Raw genomic sequence first — 22,301 nt, 5'->3', positions numbered from 1 at the left:
TGACAACCCATAATACATTATGCACTTATTCCTTGATTCAAAATTAAATTTTCAAAATATCGAGAATCAAAGAATGTGTCGTCCATATGACAAGTAAAAATTTCAAAACGTCAACGCAGACGACGTCTCAAAATTTCAAAAATGCCGAGATATTCATTTACAAATAATGAAAAAAACTGATATGATTTTAACTTACAGTGCATCTGGTAAAATGCTAGATTAGCCGCCGATTCATACGCTCGGCAATATCCAGAAAGAGTACCTACATCCTACGCATAAAATTTTTAAACGACTGGAAATGTGTTTGTGTCACAATTGGCCTGCAAGTAAGCGTACGAACTGCGACTAGTTTAGAGAAGAAAATTCTGGTGTTGGAGACTGTTGAACAAAATCGGCATATTGGGCAAAGAGCAAGAGAAGTGGGTATAAGCCAATCTTCTGTTTCTAGGATTTTAGAAACTAATAAATTTCATCCCTATCGCATGCAGTTACGAGATGCCGACTTCCCTCGTAGATTAGATTTTTGTTATTTTTTTTGGGAACAATTAGAAAATAATCCAAACTTTATTAATAATGTTGTGTTTAGTGATGTTTGATTTTGTGTTTCGTGAATAGAATCGTGACTTGTGAGCATAGTGCGGGTGACCACATAAAGCATCGACTATGAAATAATTAATTTTTGATTTACTTATTCCTTTTCTATAAAATAAAATTGCGTTTATTCGAAAAATTGACATTGATTGAAATCGTCGTCTGCGTTGATTGACAGTAAACCTTGATAAATTTTTGTATACAACATTTTATAAGCAAATATAATTTTATTTATTTACAAAAATTAAGATTTACATTTGACAGTAATCAAAGCTAAGAAATAGTGGTGAATGAGGTACTACTGGATGAGGGACCTTGGTTTTCAGCTCTGTTTTTCCTAACATTTTAAAAAGTGCAACATTTGATTTATAATTGTCACTTACCAATCTCAAGATTTTGAAGCCACATTCATGTACCTGTTTTATTACATTTATGGTCATATTAAAAAACTGTTCAGTCGAAAGTGTTTTATGAAAAAAGTATCCAACGGGAATAGTGTATTTGGTAGACAATACATGAATAACGAAGCACAACAGTTTATTGGCTAAAATGGGCTTTTTTCCAATTATTTCATTCTCAGTATTTGCAATGCCGTAAAATGTATCTTCTGTTCGACTATACTCCATTTTTTCTTTAATAGCCATGTCATCTACAATAAGGGAACATATTTTCTCAACGTCTTTTAAATTATTGCCTTCAGAAGTTATTCTGTTTTTAATTAAATTAGTCAAGCCTGTATCCCCTTGGGAATTTCCCATATATCTGTCTAAAGTTCTTCTGGATGGAGCTTTTAAAAACTGACTTCTTCTCGCAAATTCGTAACCTTTTGAAGAAATGTACGTCCAGGCAATACAATGACGTACTGTAACTTCAGACCATCTTGGCTTTTTTAGGGAATAAATAATAAATTTGATCAAGTAAAAACACAGCCCTTGGTTCTAAGTCCTTTGCATCTGATTCCACAATGTTGACCTTTACTGTAATTGTCAATTTTTTCCTGCATTCTCTTTAGTTTTTCAAGTTTCTTTTCATACAGCCTATTCAACTTTTGAAATCTTACATTTGCTTCCTGCAACTTTTTTTCTAAATTTTGAATTTTATCTAGTAAGACAAATTTTTCTGCCGAACTTATTGCATCTGAAACATTTTTTAAATCAAAATCATGAGTATCACCTACTTTTAAATCGCTTTGTTGATCAAAATCAAATCGAAATGGATTTGAAATCGTATAATTTTTGTCAAATGACTCTGGAGATTGGCGACACGATGCAGGCGTTTCTAACGGCTTACGTTCTGAATTAATGGAAGTGGTAGAAATTACCTGAATTCAAGAGCAAGGATGGAACTGCATTTGGTAATATTTTTTTGTTTTTATAATATCTCGTTACTTCAAAGTGTTTTCCACAAATCACGGAATTTGGGGGTATATTACCGATGGTACCAAATATTCTCTTAAGCCATTCGTTTTTTTGATTGCTACTTTTTGGAAATTGATGTAAAATAACACCCTCTTTCTCCGCTTGCCCACAGTTTGGAACAAAGCAAGTTCGGATACTTGGCATTTTAAAAATTATAATGTAACGTCTGAAAGATATTGATACCGCGCTTCTTAAGCTGAAAAAATGTATTAGTTGTGTGACAGATCAATATTTTATTAAATGTGTCAACAATTGTGACATTTAATTTCCTGCAAATTTTCAAATTTCACGAATTACAGTTTCCTTTTGAGCGTAACGCGCGCGTCATCTACCGGAATTTCAATCAACGCAGACGACGATTGAAATGTATTGTTGCTGTGCGTGTGACAGTGACACTTTCGATATTTTTCGGACAGCAAACTTTGATTCATGAAACTTTCAAAATTCTAATATGAATCAAGGAATAATTGCTATGTGTATTATGGGTTGTCTGCCAAGATAGGTCAAGTGGGTCATTTAAGCTTAATCACTCTGTATAAATATCGTATTGAATTTTATTGCATACTGTCTAGTGAATGAACCTTCACGATTTTGCTTTTTTTTTCTTTGACTAATACGTCTTGGAATTGTGATGTATCAAATAATTTTTGTTGAGAATACATTTAGGTAAATACCTACGAGTCATTTTGATAATTCTAAAATTTATTGATTTTGTATTTAAAAGTCAAATTGTTGTGAACAGATCCATATAGAAGTAAAATAAAATTAACACGATTTAGTTCAATCATTTTTTTGGTTTTAAAATTAAATTTACAATTACTAATACTACAGTTATTTATACACAACTGAATTAACTAGTTTGACTTTTCTTCCACTTGACTTTTAATTTCTTTCCACGCGTAAAGTACATCTCTTTCTTCAGTGAACCTACTACATATCACAAACCGAACAACCAACCGTCTTTGGTAAAAGTACGGCATCACAAAAATATTCTTCCTCTTCTCCAGTTTTTCTAACAGTTTTTTTGTTCTTCCATCCTCACCCTTTAATCTAAAACAAACTAGCCCCATACTAGCCGTACACACCTCAAACCTTTCATCACATTCGACCATGTGTTGGAAAAATTTCGCTAAAGCAATTTGTCTTCTGATATGTCTTTGTATTCCTTCAACCCCGTAAATTCTCAACACGAACCATAGCTTCAACGCTCGGAATCTGCGCGAATCCGGAATTTGGATAAACAATTCGTTACTTTGGATATCCCTGAACCACATTGCTGAGCAGTCGGAATTGACCAACATCCATTTATGGGGGTTAAAATTGAACGAATCTGCAAATTCCACCCCTTTCATTAAGTGCCGATACTCTGGACAAGCGAAGGCCGAGCCGGCGTAAGCTGCATCGACGTGCAGCCAGATTTTGAAGTGCCGGCAAACGGGCCCGATTTTGTCCAATTGATCAAACGAGCAAGTGCCRGTGGTTCCTAGAGTAGCAATGATGCAACAAGGGGTCAACCCCATTCTGATATCTTCTTCGATAGCCTCCCGAAGAACTTCACCTCGGAGTTGTCCTCTGTCGTCCGTTTGAAGGAGTCTCATGGTCACAGAAGCCAAAAGTCCCGCTTTTTCCACTGAAGAATTCGACTGTTCAGACGTATAAGCTACAAATTTTCCGTCTTCAACTCCTTTTTTCATTAGAAGTCTATTTTTGGCMGCCAGGAGAGCTACTAGTGTGGACTCACTCGCCGCGTTTTGGATAAYGCCGCCTCCGGGGCCCTCAGAACTGTTYAAAAATTCTTTAGGCAAACCAAGGATTTTTGCTAGCCAATCCATCATTTTGCGTTCTAGTTCGACACATGCCGGATTTGGGAACTAAAATGGATAAATATGTAAAAAATGAGTGTATAGGGTAGAGTGAGTGAAGTRTGAGTACTTGGTCGGTGGATACGACTCCCAGGCCTGCTGATAGTAATTCTCCGACTATTCCGGGGTATGAGTTGGCGGTGGGATAATAAGCGTGGAAGTTGGGGGAATGCCAGTGGGTGAGGCCGGGGGTTATGACCCGGTTGAGGTCCTCGAGAATTGAGGGCCATGAGTCGCCCAATTTGGGGACTTCGGGGGGTAAAAGATGTTTTAAATAACCAGGTTCGACGGAAGAAACAACTTGTCTGAAAGAAAGTGTATAATTGGTTGCCTGCATTAAGGAATCATAATCTTGCGCTACTTTTTATTTCCCAATAGAAAATAAGGAGACGCTTTATTTCTTCGTTTTTGATATTATTAATCTGGTACTTTATTYCCTCGAGAATAAAATAAATGAAATCGTGATTTTTACTCTTGAAATAAACTAGAATTGAATCTTTCGAGTGTTCTTTTGATATAAACAAATTCCTTGATATCGGTTTTTACTTTTATTAAAATTGTAATTGAATGAACTGAATATGTTGACAAATTTATAGTTGCGACCAAAAAATAAAATTTACAAATTATAAATTTACAATTTATAGGATTGCCGATATACTATTTTTTGTATACGCTTCTGAAAACAGCTGTTTTATTAGGTCTTTTCCGGACTCAGTAAAATAGCAAAACGGTTCTTTTACGTACTTAGTCCCCAAAAACAGTTTTTGCAGACTAAAAAATAAAATTGGTTACTATGGTAACGAAATTTTTTTTAATGAGTAAGACGTGTGAATTCGTGTTTTGGGAGCTTTAAGAAAAAAATTTTGTGTGCACCACGTACGCAAAAGGTTTTAGGTAACTCCTCTCATTAAAGACTCGGCTCCTACGTCGCCTCGTCATTAATTACGATTCGTCCCCTAAAACCTTATTTTGCGTACTTGATACATAAATAGCTATTATGCAGAGGCGGCAAAAATWCATATTTTATTTATTAATTAATTAAGAAAAACATTTTTTTTTAATTGAGTCATCAAATAATCAATTCTTCCTTACCTCTGTCTAATAGTATCACAATAATCAGCAATATAGTCAACAATTTCTTTCCCAAATTTTCTAAATTCGTCACAGTTCATCTTTTTATGATTCACTACACCTTCTTACCCTCACAGCTTGATTATGACTCTTAAAAACCTCATCGCCATTTACTTTATCGAAATAAATACAATAAAACTTTTATATCATGAGAAAGGCAACTTTCATTCTAATCAAAACTTTTAAATAAAAATTCCATTGTATCCAAAGAAAGTGCAAGTGAAAGTAATTCACACTTAACTAAAATAAACCCAAATTATTTTAAGTGCAAGCAATGTTTATATGTACCTAATAGGTTTATTAAGAGATTCTATCTTGAAACATCTAGGCCCCTATTCCAAATTCCAAAATCATCGGCAAACTAAGATTTTTCATTTTTATCCAAGGCAGCTTTTTTGTAACAGGTATATGTCGAAAAGTTATTTAAGAAAGTTGATTGGAGACAAAATCTTTGGTCTGTATAATTTCAAAAACTTCCGACAACTTTAATCTCTCACATTTTCTTTTGTTTATTTCCCAAATTGAAGAATTTTATTTTAAGAAAGACCGCCAAGGAAAAACAATTTTATTCGTAACAATATTAATATGTGAAACGACTTGATGGTTAAACACTACTTTATTAAACTTGAACTATTTTTTAAATAACACTTCAAGAATTTGTTGCTTATTTTTTAAGGAAATTAACAAAATACTTTGAGTTACTTTGGCGGTAATGTAGATTTTTTGGACATAAATTTAAATAAAAGATGTAAGAAGAACTAGTAAAAGTACTTGAGACTTGTTCAAAGAGAATTAAACGCAAATCCAATTATTCCAAATGATTTTTATTTTTATTGCAACCACCATTATAACAAATCTTACAGAAAACAATAAATAAAACAACAACCACGGGCACGTAAACCCTCACTTCGACTTCTCAACATCGTTGATCTTTTGGCACCTAGCATTACTAATCTCAATCGAAATATCACTCTTCCTTTCAACTTTACACCCCAAAATCTCGTCGGCTTGGCTCGCGAACTCATTCCAAGCATAATCCACGTGCCTTTTCTCCGTTAACCGACTACAAACCGCAAACCGAATCACGTGACTCTCCCCAAAGTGGCCCGCGATGACATAAATTTTCTTCCTCTGTTGGACGCGTTCCAGGAGTTTGACAGTCAACGAATCGTCTCCTTTGAGTTTAAAACACACCAAACCCATACTCGAGGAGCACACTTCGAACCGTTGGTCGCCGCGGASCAATTCCTCAAATCGTTTAGCTAAGGAGATTTGGTGCCGGATGTGTTTTTGGATACCCTCGACGCCGTAAATGCGAAGGACGAACCAAAGTTTTAACGCGCGAAAGCGTCGTCCGAGGGAAATCTGCCAGTGGCGGTACTCGGGGGCCAAGCCTTTGTGTTGGTCTTTGAGGTAGATGCGTTCGACATTGAAGGCTTCTACTAAGTGGCGGGCGTCTCGGACCCACATGGCCGAACAGTCAAAGTTGACAAGCATCCATTTATGAGGGTTGAAGTTGAACGAGTCGGCGTATTCGATGCCTTTCATCAAGTACCTAAAATGAAAGTTCTGTCACAAAATTGCCATAATAAAATCGGGGAAAAAACCTGAAAAAGACTAATTTTGATTACCTGTATTCGGGACAGGCAAAAGCCGAGCCTGCATAAGCCGCATCAATGTGTAACCAAACATTTTCCTTCTGACACACCGGCCCCAACTCCTCCAACTTATCGAAAGCACAAGTTGGAGTCGTCCCTAAATTTGCAACGACATAGCATGGAATAAGCCCTTGTTCCTTGTCCTTCTGAAAAGCCTCCTCTAACGCTTCTCCTCGCAATTGTCCCTTTTCGTCAACTGGTAATAASCGCATAGGCATCGAGCCCAAAAGCCCGGATTTTTCAACCGAAGAATTTGATTGGTTTGATGAGTAAGCCACAAGTTTTCCCTTAATTTYCCCTTCGGACATTTCCGGGTGGAGTTTTTGTATGTCGCGGACTGTTTTTTCTTTGGCGGCTAAAAGGGCCACAAATGTGGTTTCGCTGGCGGAACCTTGAATGACTCCTCCTCCGGGCCCTTCAGAACAGTTGAGGAATTCTTCAGGGAGGCCGAGGAGTTTGCCCAGCCAGTTCATCATCACTACTTCCAGTTCGGTGTAAGCCGGGCTTGCCACCTTTTGATCGTAAGAAAATTAAAAAAATATTGAGAAAAATCGTTAATTAAGTAGTAAATAACTGCACAATAGACTTTTTGTGTGTAAAATTGCTTCAACGAGTTAAACTTGAATATTTTCGAGATTATCAAACTGTAAAGTTACTCTCACAAAAAAATTGTTTTGTTACTCCAGATTAACTGTTGTTATCATTTGCATAAAACAAATTATTGCAATGATGAACAATATTCAATTTTTCAATATACAAAACAAATAAAAATATATGAGAAAAAAAAGTAAGTAATCAATGAAAAAGTTAACAATTATTTTCACCTAAGCAACTTTTGTATTATTATGTGTCTAATTACTTTTGTAATAGTTATTTGTATTACAAGGGACAAAAGTGTCTTTGCTTCCCTGAGTGGTTACAGCCCTCGACAAGTCTTTGGGCCCTAACTTCCACTTGTGAGGAGAAAAGATACACTTTCCTTTCTTGTAATACTACTAATACTACATACTATATATATTCGTATGACAATACATAAAAAAAACAAAGTATTAATACTTACAAATAACTATTACACAAAATGACTTCGGATTTTTTTTTAGAACTTGTTTCATAATTTTAGATTTCTAGGCAATAACTATTATCCTAAATTCACTTTGATAATTTTGTTAAAAAAAACTTTAGGAACATAAAAATTTTGAAAGAACGTAGGATTTCGCAGTCAATGAGATTGAAATCCGGGTCTTTTTGGAATAGATTGCGTCAATTTTTAAAGAAATGGTTTCGTTCCTGATATCGTTTAGAATTTAGATATTGAGTTACCGTGCCATAGCCCTTCTTCTTTTTGCCCTGAAGATGCCCCTTACAAGAGCGGGCGAAACGTCGACCTTTCTTTATAAATTGATGCCCCAAAAAGAACCAAATTTCAACATAGAAATCTTATTTTTTTTTTATTTTATACCTCTTGGTATCATGAATGAAATAACACACACTATTTAACCCAAACACTAAACGTTCATTTAACCACTATGTGTTTCGATCACAACGTGGTCATCCTCAGGTCATCCACCTGAGTTATTACTTGTGGTATTACAACATAATAATTGTTTACTTCAAAATATATTATAATTTATAAAATATCAAAACTGCATTATGCTAACGAAGTGAAAAAAAAACAACTAAAAGTATTACATTACACTTGTGACCTTAAGTAGGCGTAAAGAACTTCTCTCAATTTACAATTATGAAACTTTTAATAAAAAAAAAAYAAGCAGGAAAACATAGCAGAAATATATGTGCTCCTTTTATACAGTCCGATCAAAAAATCTTTCTATCAAGTAGGCGTACTAGTTAAGGACGTATGTCGCTTGGAAGTTTGTATGTCAAAAATTTATTTTAYAAAAATTAAAATATTGATCTAAACAAATTGAATTACTGTATGAAACGTCTTAAAACACCCTAAAGTGAGATGTAGTTGGAGTTTATTCATACAAATCGTTCACTACAATTTGTTGTTACAGTTTACAAAAAAATTATTTTGACATTTCTCATTTACTATTGTGACATTTTATCTTCCGCAGACACACGTTTTAAATTTCTAGGCTTGCTTGATAGATAAACTTTTTGATCGCACTGTATATTAACATTGTAATTTTGTTCCTCATCTTGGTTAATTGAAATATTAAAAATAATGTAGGTATGTGTATATCCAAATGATTATATTTATTATGAACTTTTGGAAATCTATGTACCTTAAGTTTAATATTTAAAAGCAATAATTTAATGACAGATTTAATACAAAGTCAAAGAAGCGGCTTTCAGGGTGATTCACTCAATTCTTTATGTATGCTTTTGTTCAATAAAAAAAACACTTTTCGATATTCTATATTTTCTGGTTATGGGTTCAATTTAAAAAGCAATAAAAGAAATAAGTAAGTTGAATCATTTAATGTATATGAATGACATTAAATTTAATACTGCAACTGAAAAAAAGTAAAATTATTAATTAAATTAAAAGAAAATTTGTTTTTAGATAGGGCTATGTAGTTTGGAGTAGACAAATGTAAAATTCTTGCAGCATAGTTAATAATAATAATTAATAGAGGAAATTATAGAAATTTTAATTTTGCGACTGGAAAGCATGAAAAGATTGAAGACGATTTATGGAAATATTTAAGTCTAAAATAGTTAAACAAAATTCGTATATATATACAGGCTGTATTATAAAAAAACGCGCAGAGCCATAACTCCATTATTTATAAAGATATGACAATACTTCTTAGAACAAAGTTGAACAGTTTCTTGTCATSTATTGTTTGGCATAGTTGCTCAATCAATGATGCTTGCTGTTTCGCCGGAAGTAACATTAATTTCAGTTTTTCAAATGTAACACCCTGTATATTTTATTATTTTTGAATCCCTCATTAAATTGTCTTTCAACAAGCTCACTTCCTATTATTTATCACTAACTTTTGATTTTGGACAATTTAAAAATTAAATTAAGTAAAGTAGGTTGTGGAAAATATAGAACATTTTTATTCATTTTATGTAAGACAAACAAACGATTGATAACAAAAAACTGTGCAACTTTGACCAAAAAAGTAATATAACGTCTTTAAAAGTAATGAAATTATGGCTTGGGGCGTTTTTTTTTATAAAACAGCCTGTATAAAGATAAAGAAATTAGAATAGTTTTATCACGTTTTATAATTTAAAGTCTAAACAAATAGGAAGTTAAAACTCCCTTAAATTAAAAAAAAAATATTATACATTTGCCGTACTGATGTTAATTTATTTGTTTGGAATTATTACAGACAAAAACAAATATATGAATCCTAGTAATAATAATATTTTTCTCAAAGCTATTTCTTTGAATGATAAAAATTTTAGCCCATCATTTTTGAGTGAGTAAATGAAATAAGTTTGAATGAAAATGTAACTGTAGCAAATTTAAAAGAAAGTACATGACAGTTTCTTCCAATAATTAGATAATAATTAGAAGCATATAGTTAAAAATTTCTACAGAAGTTCTTTTTTGAAATAATTATATTTATATTTACATCGTTGAATTTTTGATTTTGAAATTTCCTTGTCGGATTTTTCTCTCCCTTACCCAGCTCAGGCCCACACATCCGAATCCCGCACTCAGCATCTCGCCCACGATACTCGGGAAMGAACTCGCCGTCGGAAAGAAGGCATGAAAATGCGGCGAAGTCCAATGCGTGATCCCCGGCATGATAATCCGGTCGACATCCTGCAACACCTCCTGCCACTTCTCCCCGGTCTGCGGCGGCTCCTCCGGGATCAGCTTGGCCAAGTATCCCGGAGCCACCCCCGCCACCACCGGCCTACTCCTCATTACTCGCCCCTGCACTCCTCAGCGCCAACTCACCGATCCTCCACCGTCTCCAAGTAATCCGCGACATAATCCACGGCGGCTTTGGCAAATTCCCTGAACTGCTGCGAGTCCATCTTTCACTTTCTCACAACACTTTCACGAAGCACTGAGATGCGGCGGAAACGCGAAGCGCTTTTATACCGGGTGCCCTTCGTTGAGTGGAGCGTGCCGTCTCCGAGATGATGCTTATATACGGGGGACTTTTTCAAAATTCAAGGTGCAGCGCGAAAAAATTCGATAGTATGCGCTGACCTTGACGCAGAGTTTTATGGCGTTCACCGGCTTTTTGCTGCGGTTTTTGCAAAAATAGTGACGATTTATAGAGATTGTGTTGCGCTTGACCAACTCGGATGCCGGAATTTAGTGCAAATTTAGTTTTATTAAAAAAAGTACCGAAGAAATGAGGAAAATATTCAAATATATCCAAGACGAAGCAAGTTTTATAGCTCGTACCTGTTACTAAGTTAAAAAAAGTATATTATTGTTTTTATTATCGCCCTCAATTAAAAGAACAACAAAATGAATAAAAACCGGCTGTGATACAAATGACCCAGAATTTATTTATTAAATTAACAACGAAAAAATTAAGCATTTATGACTTCAAATGCTTTGGCATTTGTTTTTGAACAGAACCCTTATTTAAAACACGTTATATCTTTTTAAGAGCTTAAAGGTTTCATTGCTAAAAAAATTATTTACGTACAACAACTTTCTCAAATCGTTTATTCCTCATATTCGGTCTCTGTTACAGTTTTCTCGTATTCAGTAAAATTAAAAGATATCTTATAAAATCTTGTTTCAGTTTTATCCTCTGATTCCAACCTCATTCTACACGTTTTAACACTTTTTAAGTTTTTTATCGGATGAATAGGCAATCTGTAAAAGTCTTCCGAAGTAACATCATCAAAAATAACATCACGTAGTGTAATAAAACAGTTCGGTTTATCAAGAATTACTCTATACTGAACCGTTTCTTCAATCACTTGTTTCATTTGATGAGTCTCCGAATTAAGAATCAACGTCATAATCCTTGTTCCAGTTGGAGTAACTAATAACAATAAAATGATTAAAAAAATCTCAAACAATATTTAAAAAATTACAAATTCTTTTTGACCAAAATTTCAACTCCTCTCCTCGCACGTAATTGAGTAACATTTTCTTCCGGGAGTTCCACAAGGGGGTGTTTATCATGGGTATTTTGAGGTACATTACCAAAGGACAATTTAAGTGGACGGAAGGTTTAGGTTTGCATCTACAAACCAAATGATCGTAATTATCCGGCAAGTTCAAATTCAATTCTTCGAAACATCCTGAGTGTATTTTTCCGGTTAAAGTCATTTTTATCCCCCAATCACCCACCTCCGGATTCGTGAAGTAAAACCACAAGTCTCTTGGACCGATTTGATGGCAACAAATAAGAGGCGATGACGTACACTTCCCATCTTCATCAAACTGACACATTTCATCTGGAATAACAAATTCTTTGACCGTTTTCAATTGCTTGATTTCTTCCCAAGGGAATAAAGCATTTTTTTCTTTGCTGACTGGTTGGTAGCCAAATAAAAGTTCATAATCCGTTTTGATTTTAAATGGTGATTGTGTGCTCAAAGTGACTTTACAAGGTTGGTATAAATTCACAGTTAGAGGAATTTCCATGCAAACGGACGACACATCAGCTTCACCCACAACTGTAACAGCAACACTTTTCCCATATTTATTTCCTGGAGTTTCCCCAGAAAACAATAGGGTGGTGGCTGTGTTTAATACACTTTTGGCATGATAGCGAATTTTGACAGTTTTCTTTTCGCCTGGTTGGAGTCTAAGGAGTTCAACATTCGTCGAAAATAAACGGTTCGGGTTTTCAAAAAATACAACATGGTAGACAATATCGTCGTCACCCGCGTTTTCAACTTCAATTGAAGCCGAACCGCCTTGGGTCAACGGTGCTGAAATCGTAATTACTTCTTTGGGGTAATAATTCGGCAAAACTACATATAAATAATTGGCTAAAAGTAACATTTCAACCATACCACAATGTTGGAGCGTAAGAGGCGAAATAACATAACTCAATTTAAGCTTTTTCCAAGCTTTAACTAGAACGCAAGTATTGTGATGGACTTCTTCCGGATTGTATGGCCTCGTGTACATATCATTAATCAAAGATTTGATATAAGGACAATAATACGCAGTTACAGCCCCTAAAACAAGACCATCCCGCAAATCTATATCTAGGAACAGAAGTTCTTTAGGGTCTGGTGGTGCATTCGGCCATAAATTTTTTTTTTCCTCATCGTAACATTTTTGAAGCCAGCAAATCAATTCCTTTTCGTGAGGACCGTAAATCCCCACGTCTAGAACATATTCTCCCTTGTCTTCAGTCGATTGACGTGAAAACTGTGTCAACGATTGTTTATCTTTAAATCTGAAATCTGATTCCGAGCTCTCGCTGTCACTAAATGGTAATTCCACGGTACGAAACAAAAATAACGTTTTGATAATTTGAAGGATTAGATCGATCCAACATTGTTTCGATCGACGATTGAAAATTTTTTCATCCATTCGAGTCCGTTCTGGGTGTTTGGTACTCTCATATTGGATATACTGGTCATAATTAAGAAGTAGTTTAGAAGAGACGTGTGGCAAATGAACGGGAAAACCTCGAAGGTAGTGCAAAATATTTGAATTTGTTCTGTAAGTATAGACTAGCCATTGCATGTCCGTGTTTTCGGTAGGAAATTTAGCAGAGAGTCGTTGTTTAACTTCTTGACCACAAACATTACCAATGAGTTGTAATAAAGGAAGTACGATTATCTTTGTTCTTTTTATTCCCCCAAATCTTGCTTTTTTCCGACCTGCGTCGACTTTACAAAAATCAGAAAAACCATCCGGAATTTTATAATAACACTTCAAGTGAAACACCTGACTGAAAAGCCAATTTTCGAGAGTTTTTTGCAACTTTCTCATATAGTCTGCATAATCAGATTTTTCGTCATCGCTGGGGAAAAGTGGATAAGAAGTAACGTTTTTATTAGTCAACATGTCGATATACTCCGGTCTTAAATATGTGGTCGATGATTTACTAGAATATTGCTTTAAACAAAAATAACGAAATTCTAATAATTAAACTCACCAAATTTGAACTTCCGTCAGTACTTCCTGATTTTTTCAACATGTGAGAATAAGCATGAGTCGTCAAAAGATTATTTTCGGTAACTCCAGTCACAGTGATCTCACATCTTGAATTACAAGTGCAAAAGAAAACCAATTTCGAATTAAAACAAGTCTCTTTTGTACAATCATAAACAAGGTTGACTGGTAAAACCGATTCGCCTTTTTCTGGAGTCCTCCCTTTTTCGAACATGGTATGCAATCCGATTATTTCTGTGTCACTAGTAACTTCACAGTTTTCAAAATGGTTGTTCATGTGCAACTTTAAACGAAATTCACTAACTAACTTCACAGGAACCGGTTCTAAATCAATGCAGTCAATAGACGAAGTAATGGTTGGAATATCATAAACTCCTTTCAAAGTCAAATAATTAAAAATCTTATCATCGAAATAATTTCGAAGAAAAAGTGGAAGTTTGACCACGTATTCGCCAACATCGGACGGAAAAAACTGAGCCAAAAATGTTACTTTTTCACCGGGTTCTAAGACGATTTTATAAGAGATTCCATAATATTCTACGACTGAACTATTCTTTGGTTGCAGCGAAAAAGGGTRGTCGAGATCGTCAAGACGAATACAGACCGCAGCAATGTCATCACTAGTGTTAGTAATTTCAAAATCAGTACTTGTGACGTTATTGTAGTGATCTTCATCAAAGTATACAAAGTTAATACTGAGRCTTGAAAATTCCAAAGTTTTGTCAATAGCACAGGACGTAATCCGTACCAAAGGTAAGACTTTGGGATACCGCGTCAAAATATTYATACTATAGTTATTTTCATACTTTGCAGTAAAGTCTTTCAGGAAAAAATTTGTATTAGCCGTTGCATTGCTATTAATATTAACAGGTCCAAGAATACCATTAATTTTGTATGGCAAGAAAAGAGAATAAGTGCTGATATAGTTTGGATGGAAGTGTAAATATAAAACTTTGCCTTGACTTGCTTGTAACACAACCTTGTCAATATGAGGAAACTGTTCATTTTCATTATCAGTCACAGTAAATTCYGGAAATTCATCACACGGGAACGTCAAGTAGTTAGTAGTCTTGGACAAATTCTGGACGACGAAAGCCAAAGTATCAAAACCAAAGGGTGCAATTTTTCGGAAATACATAATATCCGGATTGAAACTAAACTTCGGAAAGTCCACACTTCCCTTAAACACAATCGGAACTTCATCATGCTCCCCAATATGAAATATAATCTCAGTTGAGAACTCCACAACCGCATTGATAAGAACTGTGATAATAAACACTTGACTAGCTAACCCGTCTAATATACCACCTTGTGGCTCAATTGTGACCCCGGGTACTGGAATCCCACCCGGAATGCTATATAATGTCTGGATATTTTTCAAGTTTTTCAAAATTAGTTTTCTCCTGACTGGAACATTCAAAGAAATCAAACCGATATCAATTTCATATGTGTCAAACACAACTGCGTATTTGCGCTTCTTATAAGACACTTGGAGGATACGTTTTTGTCCACTTTCCGACGTTAAAACACACTCACTGGCATTTTCTTCGGTCACATCTGGAGTGTATGTTATCATGCAAATGATGTAACTTTCGGCTTTGATTCCTCCAAACGAAGGGTAGATTTTAAAACAGCTCTCAGGTACTTCCCAGTCAAAGCTTGTAAAAGTGTTAAGACCATTCATCAATTTAAAAAACTTGTAATGACCGTCGTATTCATAAAAGTCGATATGATTTGGCTCCAATTTTAATGTTTTTGGAACGACTTGAGCCACGGCTGTCACCTCATATAAGGTACTATCGTTCACCAAAACATTAATATTGACATAGTACCGTCCAATACTGCAAGTACTGAACGTGAAAGGAATTTTCTTCTTCTCACAACTTTGAATAATATGCCTCGCGTTATTTTCAAAAACTATACAAGACTTGTTGGCTTGAAGGAACACTCGAATTGGAAAAGTATTCAAGTTTTCGATTTGGAAATGATCGGTGATTGTTGTAAAAGCTGCGACTTTGCGAAGTTTAATTGATTTTGGTATAATTTTGATGTTATATAAAAGTCGTGGAAGAAGGGGGATAAAGGGAGTGTATGAAATGATTTTTTTGGGTCTAGGTTCAGGATCTTGACATTTGACATTTTGACGCAATAAAAGTTTGTACTTGGTGAGGGCGTAGTCTCTCAAATCTTCATTTTCGGRGGGTGGAGGCTTGCACAAAGTTCGGATGTAGTCGATGTAGAATTTTTCGTTTTCAAGTTTTATGGCCATTTCTTTAGGACTTAAGCGATAGGGGAAGTCAGGTGCGAGTCTACATAATTTCCATAATGATAAATTCATCAATTGTTAACACTTACTTGTCTGCTAAATCGTGATAAGCCACACATTCCATGCACTGCCCCAAAGTTTCCTTCTTTTCCATATTTTTAATATCCATATATATTCTAAAAATCGCTATTCCGACTTTCCTCATCACGTGTTTATCATCAGGAGCAGCTTTACTCAACAAATCAAAAGTGACTTTTTTAGTAACTTGACCCAACTTTAAAGCCCTAATTATTAGAAGAACTTCAAGACTTCCATCTGGTGCCAGATCAAACTGATTTGGTCTAATATCAATCGACACAATTTTATTATATTTAACTCTGATTGGTAGATGCGATGACTGGTTTTGTATGAATAAAACACGATGATACTCTTTCTCTAATGTTAACTCATTCAAAGTGATAAAAGTTGGTCTTAGAGTGACCCCTGCACGTTCTTTCTCCCCATGAATGCAAACACCTATCGAATGTTCAAAACTCAATGTTTCTGAAGCTAGTTCGTCATCATAGGCGATACTAGAGTAACTGCCATTAGGATCTTCAATAAGAATATCATTCGTAGTTAAAGCAATTGAACTTTCTGTTAAAGTAGCGTAGCTTGTTGAGTTGTTTCTGTGTGTAATTTCATTATGACCAACGTCTCTACAGTCCATTCTAATGATTTTTAAAAAACCAGCAGAATAATTCTTCTCTCTTTTTCGCGACACCACAGGAGCAAATCTAAGAATTTAGTTTTTTCATTGATTCAAGTAGATTTCTCCTAATTTACGTAATTTGTAACACAGCGCCTCGTAAAGCGGCCAAACGTCCGTCAACCGGCTTTATGAGAAAATTCTGATAGTTATCGTCGATTTTTCTTGCTTCGTCCAGTGTCTGCAATTTACGTACTACTAATTGCCGTCATTAATATTAACGRGATGTAAAACAGTACACACGCATATCAAATTCTTGGATAATTAGAGTTTTGATTGGTTTAGTGTAGGGCAGGGCAAGTACCAGCCTACGAGCCACGTGACTTACCATTGTAGTACCCTTGATTTCGGCCATGACGCAGAACATGGAATGAGATGAACTGAAATTTTTGATGAGAAGTGGTTGAGTCGAAGAAGAGCCGTAATATGTCGGTGGAAAGTCGACCAAAGTAAAGTCAAGACTGTTAATAAACTTCCGAACGAGAAGTTTTGGCGAAATAAAGGTTCCGGAAATTACGACTCGTTGTGGAGGGTTGGCTTTCACCCAAAACTCTTCCATAAATTCGCCTTCGCGCGAACCGACTACTTCCACGCTTATTTCAACTGAGGTTTTGGCCTAAGAAAGTTTTTTACTGATTGAAAAAAAAGTAAAGTGCTACCAACAGCCACGGTTCCTTTCATGGGTTCCACTGTAAGTTCCAAAGGATTTCGGCCCAAGTCTATGGCAAACTGAGTATCTCTATATCCGGAGTTTATAATAAAAAAAGAGCGAGTCGTGGCGTGATTTACAGCATCTATGCGGCCAAAATCTAACAGTTTGGGTTCTATAGTAAGAACGGCACAAGACAATGTCCTACATCAATAGTACTAACTTAAGTATTACTGGTACTCAAGTTCTTACACAACGAAATAATAATCCACTTCTTTGTCGTTAACACAAATTGTGACAAAACCACGCTTCACTCCTAAAGTGGCCTTGTAGGTGAATTTAACTGTTCTTACGATTCTCATTCCAGGGCTTAAGTACAGACCTCTAGGAAATGATTTGAATTCAAAAGTCTACAAAATGTAGCACAAAATTTTTATTTTTTGGAAAATGTATTATAGCTACCTTAGAGTTGGGTTCACATAATCTAACAAAAACCAAATGTTTGCCGCAGTTTTGTATCACCATTTTGTTTTTATATCTTTTGCCTTCATAAGCATTGTCGAAATGCATACAAGGTGGAGTTATTCTCACATCGTTAACCTCTAATCTGGTTGGCAAACTGTCAATATCAAATTCGATGTCGATACTTTTATGTGATTTAGAATTGATACTGATTGATGATGATGATGATGGTTCCTGAAAAATTTCCACCGACATTGTAACTTGTTAAAAATGACTTTTWATGACTGTCACATGTCTGGCTTTCCAAATGTGACATTTTTTTGCTTCTCTCTAGATCGAAATAAAAAATATCTCATTTTATTGAAAATCTAAATCCATACATTTAGTTGTAGTCTCTTTTCACCTAAATAAGTTCTAAGAAAAAGTGGAGACTAACTGCAAATTTGCTAAGCCAAAAATATGACTTTCCGCCCGGTTCTAGAATTCTATACRTTTTCGTAAAATTCCATGTTTGATTTTTGGTACAAGAAATAAATTAAGACAATGCATCCAAATTCTTACTCTGTTTCATTCCTTTTCATTGTTATATCTTGAGTTTTAATTTCATATTTTTATTTTATTTTATACTCTGGTAAATTAAGCTCCCCGGTTTCATTTTGAATCTGGGAAGTGAGCTATTATGGTATCAGAGCCGGTAAATGTAATCAAGCAACACTTATCGAGTTAGTGCTTTTGAAACAATAAAAGGTTTTTTTTTTTGGTAAATTTTCTTGAAACAGTAAGTATGAAACATTACAATACACATCCGGTAAGCTTCTTATTTCGATATTCAGGGCTCGCCTCCTCCTAGTCGTATTGTAATATTTGGCTGACCGGACTAGATATTTATTTATATTTCATTTTGCTGTTATTATTAACTATATTTCGCTCTTGCTCGCCCATTTTTCTTTCCGGTTTGTAATGTTGTTTGTTAATATTTCCCGCTCTTGTTCCTCGCGTCTCATTAATCATGTCTGCGTCTCGCCTCGACCCGGGGGACTCCCTCAGCGAGTGATTGATTGTAAAGTCACCGTGGCAAACTGATGATCCACCGCGCGTTCCTCCATCATAACTCCCTCGAGTCTCTCCAAATCTTCGCCGTTTGTAAAAATTTGCCATAGAAAAATCGCGTCTCCGTCCCATGTAGAATTAACAAGCGCTAGTGTGTGTAAACGAAGTAGGTTGAAACACGACGACGTAGCGTTTGAACGTCATGTAACACGACGACTAAGCGGTTGGCGATATCCTGGGGGAGGCCAACTCTCGGCGCTCTAATACAATTAGCTCGGCTATATGCTGTGCGTCAGGACGAGCGGCGTGTCCTTTATGTCGGATGTAGCTTTGTGGGTCCTTCGGGTGCAATGCTCGACGTAAACGAGAGACGACAACCGACGGTTTCTGGTCTCCAGGGATGGGAAGTGCCGCGATTAAAGCGCCCCGAGGACGAGGATTTCGATTGCTAATTGTAGGCGCATAGAAGGATTTACAAAATTTACACACGATAATTTATATTACAACACAAGTTTTATAAAGTTATTCCATGGCAATAGTTTCATAAATAAAAATAGCCTTGATTTTATTAATGCAAAATCAAAGAACTAACTTATTATTAGTATTGTTATTATTTGTGTGTTGGGGAAGGTGTAGCAGATGCATGCCGCCTTGGGGCTGTAATTTTTAATTATTAAATATTGAAATGGGTTGTCGAGGCGTGCGTCTGCGGGTTGCTGCTCTGTTTGCTAATTCGTTTAGCCAAACATCTCGACTCTTTTGAGGGGAACGACGTTTCAATTGAATTACGGACCCTCGGATACTTGACGCTCTGTATTATGCGACAATAAAAACATATTACGTTGGCCCAGAATAGACAGACAAATAACAATTAATAAGAAAAACACATAAGTAGAATGATGGAAGAAGAAAACCGCGAGAAAGGACAGCGCCTTGGCAATAACAATGAATTTAGATTGTTTCAACACTGATTGGACGGCCAAGGCTGAGGCTTTTAGTGACGGCTGCTGTACTTCCCTGTCAGGAATTTCAACTAAAGGGGAAATGAGCGAATTTTGAGCCAAAACCAAAATGTTGCCAGAAAATAATCCAAAAAGTCACCATGTAATGAATGATCTCAAATGGTCTTTGACATAACTCTGTATATCTGAAATATCTATTTAATAGTTATATCTACTAATTTTTTCTGTAGTTTAAATTTAAATCAATAAAATATAACTACTTAAATTTCTGTAATGAAGTAGGTAACAACAAAATATTGATAATTGATTAGGGCTAAGTGTGGTTGTCGTCCGTGAAAGGATTATAAAGTAACAATGCAGGTGGAATTAGAAGCACGCAGAGGGAAACCAGCCCTACATGCTACAAAGATTAACTCTATTGAGTTTAATGAAAGGAAATTGCTCTTTTACGAACTTTATCTTATTCCAATTTGTTGTGCATTACGATTTTTGATGAGTCGAAATCCCTCGAGGAAATCGTTAGGTTTCAATTTTTTAATTAATAATAAGAATGCTGAGTAATTGATGTAGAATCGAAAAGTGAAAATTCCTAGAAATCCGTCATCTATTTAGTGCGTGTGAAGGCTGAAATTAATCATCTCAAAGGAACACAATCGCTCGTACAGGCGACAATTAGCATAGTGAAAGTTCTTCGTTCTACATAAACATTCAATTAAAATAAAGCAGCTCATTATTACGATTTGTAAAAATCTCGTTGCGCTGTTTAGTTATTAATAAATTAACGCCAATATCAAGGTCAGTTGCAACAATGCAATTGTTTAAACTAATTATCCCCCCCCCCCTTATACAATGCTGAATTCCCTGCTGCACTTAACGAGTCAGCAGGACAAGTTTATCGAATAAACAATAAATAAATCAAGCAGCGGGTTGTCCCGCGCGCCCCCTTTTCCGACACTCCGGGGGTCAAAACATCATCCATTTTTGACTCGAAGAAAATTTCGAATTATTGCCATATATCGATTGTTTTTTCCGGCCGGTGCTTGGGGATTTTTCATGACATGTCGATGTTAACGTGTTGCTATGACGACGCCGCCCCATTGCTGCCAACCACACCCAGAAATATTAAACACCATCGAGCTTCTCGGTGTGCTTTTGTGATACCGGACATTTTTCAGATGTTCAAGACGATTTGTCGTTTTTTAGTTTGCATTTTGGTGAGACGATGAAAGACGAAGCGATCGATGAAGGGAAATGCGCAATTTGAAAGTTTCGGACTGAAATATACCTTTGAAGAGGGGGTGAAATAGGGGAAACACGTTTTCAGGTTTCACGAATTGTGCACGAGAAGATAGAAAATTTTGTTTTTATCAAAACAGAATAACTTTTCTTAGGTATCAAGTGTTTCAAATTGATTAAAATATCTAAGCAAATAATTCTATTTACTTGTTTATGTTCTGGGGATAATTATGTAATAATGTAATAATAATTTTTACATTATGTTTGTAACAGCTATATTATCTCATTAAATTTCAAGTAGGAAATGTTTTAATACGACTTAAGCATTTTCGTTTGATTTAGACCACACTAACAAATTCAAAATTCGATAACTAAACAAAACATGTACCTATCAATAATAAAAAATTAAAAATCTATAAGTACCCCWAAAGAAGTATGCATAAATTTCCCCATATCAAAAATGAAACGTCTTTGTTATTTACGTATAACGAGAGTAAAACTGTTGCTTAATTTCCAGATTAACAAACATACAAATACAATAAAATCAAAGCTATTTTTAATATTTGATATCTAGACAAAACAAATGTCGTGTTATCACTCAGACTAAAAAATCGAAATAAAATTTTCCTCTCAACTAATTAGCCTTATTATTTTAGCTGCATTTGACGGCCATATTCTCAAACTTTTTATATTCTGTCAAGTGTCTGGTATGCGTTTATACAAATGATAATCACTTTTTACAGTACCATCTCGTATACGTATAACAATAGTTATTTATTCGAAGAGTGTGAGTGTAAATCAGACGGTTTATTTTACCGAGTGGATTTTTAAACCACGAGTGTAACGAGTGGTTTACCATATACGAGGTGGAATAAAGCGACCGATTTACACTCAAACGAGTTGAATACAACATTTTATTCTTCGAATTAGACTCAACTAGGCTTAAACGTGCTTTAAATTTGTTAAAAGTAATTTGACGTTTCGTATTGAGAAATGCCAAACAGTTGTCAAAACCTTCTTACACGGGAGAAAAACCATAAATTTTGACAGTGTCGAAGAATAAAATATTTTAAAAGTTACTGAATAAACCCATAAATTTTGTGGTAAAAAAAATAAATATACAAGTTCTGAAAAAATTATAATCCGATAAGAAGCAAAACGGATGTAATACTAATAATAAATTTAATCTTTGTTTGTAATCAGATACAATTATTATCTCAAAATTC

At 35.2% G+C, this 22,301-nt stretch overlaps 3 protein-coding genes across 3 annotated transcripts; all 3 read right to left on the bottom strand.

The window, feature by feature from the left end:
- Positions 1-2,773: 2,773 nt before the first annotated feature.
- On the bottom strand, positions 2,774-5,101 carry LOC123013119 (aromatic-L-amino-acid decarboxylase-like). Its single transcript, XM_044411468.1, has 3 exons — positions 4,964-5,101; positions 3,942-4,176; positions 2,774-3,880 (listed from the first exon to the last, which is right to left on the bottom strand). Exons 1-3 carry the CDS (start codon positions 5,041-5,043, stop codon positions 2,864-2,866), a joined length of 1,332 nt encoding a protein of 443 aa, XP_044267403.1. The 5' UTR covers positions 5,044-5,101; the 3' UTR covers positions 2,774-2,863.
- Positions 5,102-5,805: 704 nt separating this feature from the next.
- LOC123013684 (aromatic-L-amino-acid decarboxylase-like) lies at positions 5,806-10,722 on the bottom strand. The gene is made up of 4 exons (XM_044412384.1): positions 10,550-10,722; positions 10,271-10,505; positions 6,634-7,172; positions 5,806-6,557 (listed from the first exon to the last, which is right to left on the bottom strand). Exons 1-4 carry the CDS (start codon positions 10,627-10,629, stop codon positions 5,906-5,908), a joined length of 1,506 nt encoding a protein of 501 aa, XP_044268319.1. The 5' UTR covers positions 10,630-10,722; the 3' UTR covers positions 5,806-5,905.
- Positions 10,723-11,277: 555 nt separating this feature from the next.
- Positions 11,278-18,112, bottom strand: LOC123013470 (cilia- and flagella-associated protein 47-like). The gene is made up of 9 exons (XM_044411988.1): positions 17,828-18,112; positions 17,618-17,775; positions 17,380-17,569; positions 17,045-17,332; positions 16,794-16,897; positions 16,058-16,744; positions 13,686-16,011; positions 11,656-13,645; positions 11,278-11,603 (listed from the first exon to the last, which is right to left on the bottom strand). Exons 1-9 carry the CDS (start codon positions 18,080-18,082, stop codon positions 11,278-11,280), a joined length of 6,324 nt encoding a protein of 2,107 aa, XP_044267923.1. The 5' UTR covers positions 18,083-18,112.
- Between the last annotated feature and the right edge of the window lie 4,189 nt (positions 18,113-22,301).

The sequence above is a fragment of the Tribolium madens genome, unplaced genomic scaffold, assembly GCF_015345945.1.
Source record: "Tribolium madens isolate multiple individuals breed KSU strain unplaced genomic scaffold, Tmad_KSU_1.1 Scaffold_96;HRSCAF=242;Tcas5.2_LG5, whole genome shotgun sequence".
In the NCBI taxonomy this organism is placed as follows: Eukaryota; Metazoa; Arthropoda; class Insecta; order Coleoptera; family Tenebrionidae; genus Tribolium; species Tribolium madens.
Note: the sequence above shows the minus strand (reverse complement) of the source record. Positions and strands in the feature narration are given on the sequence as shown.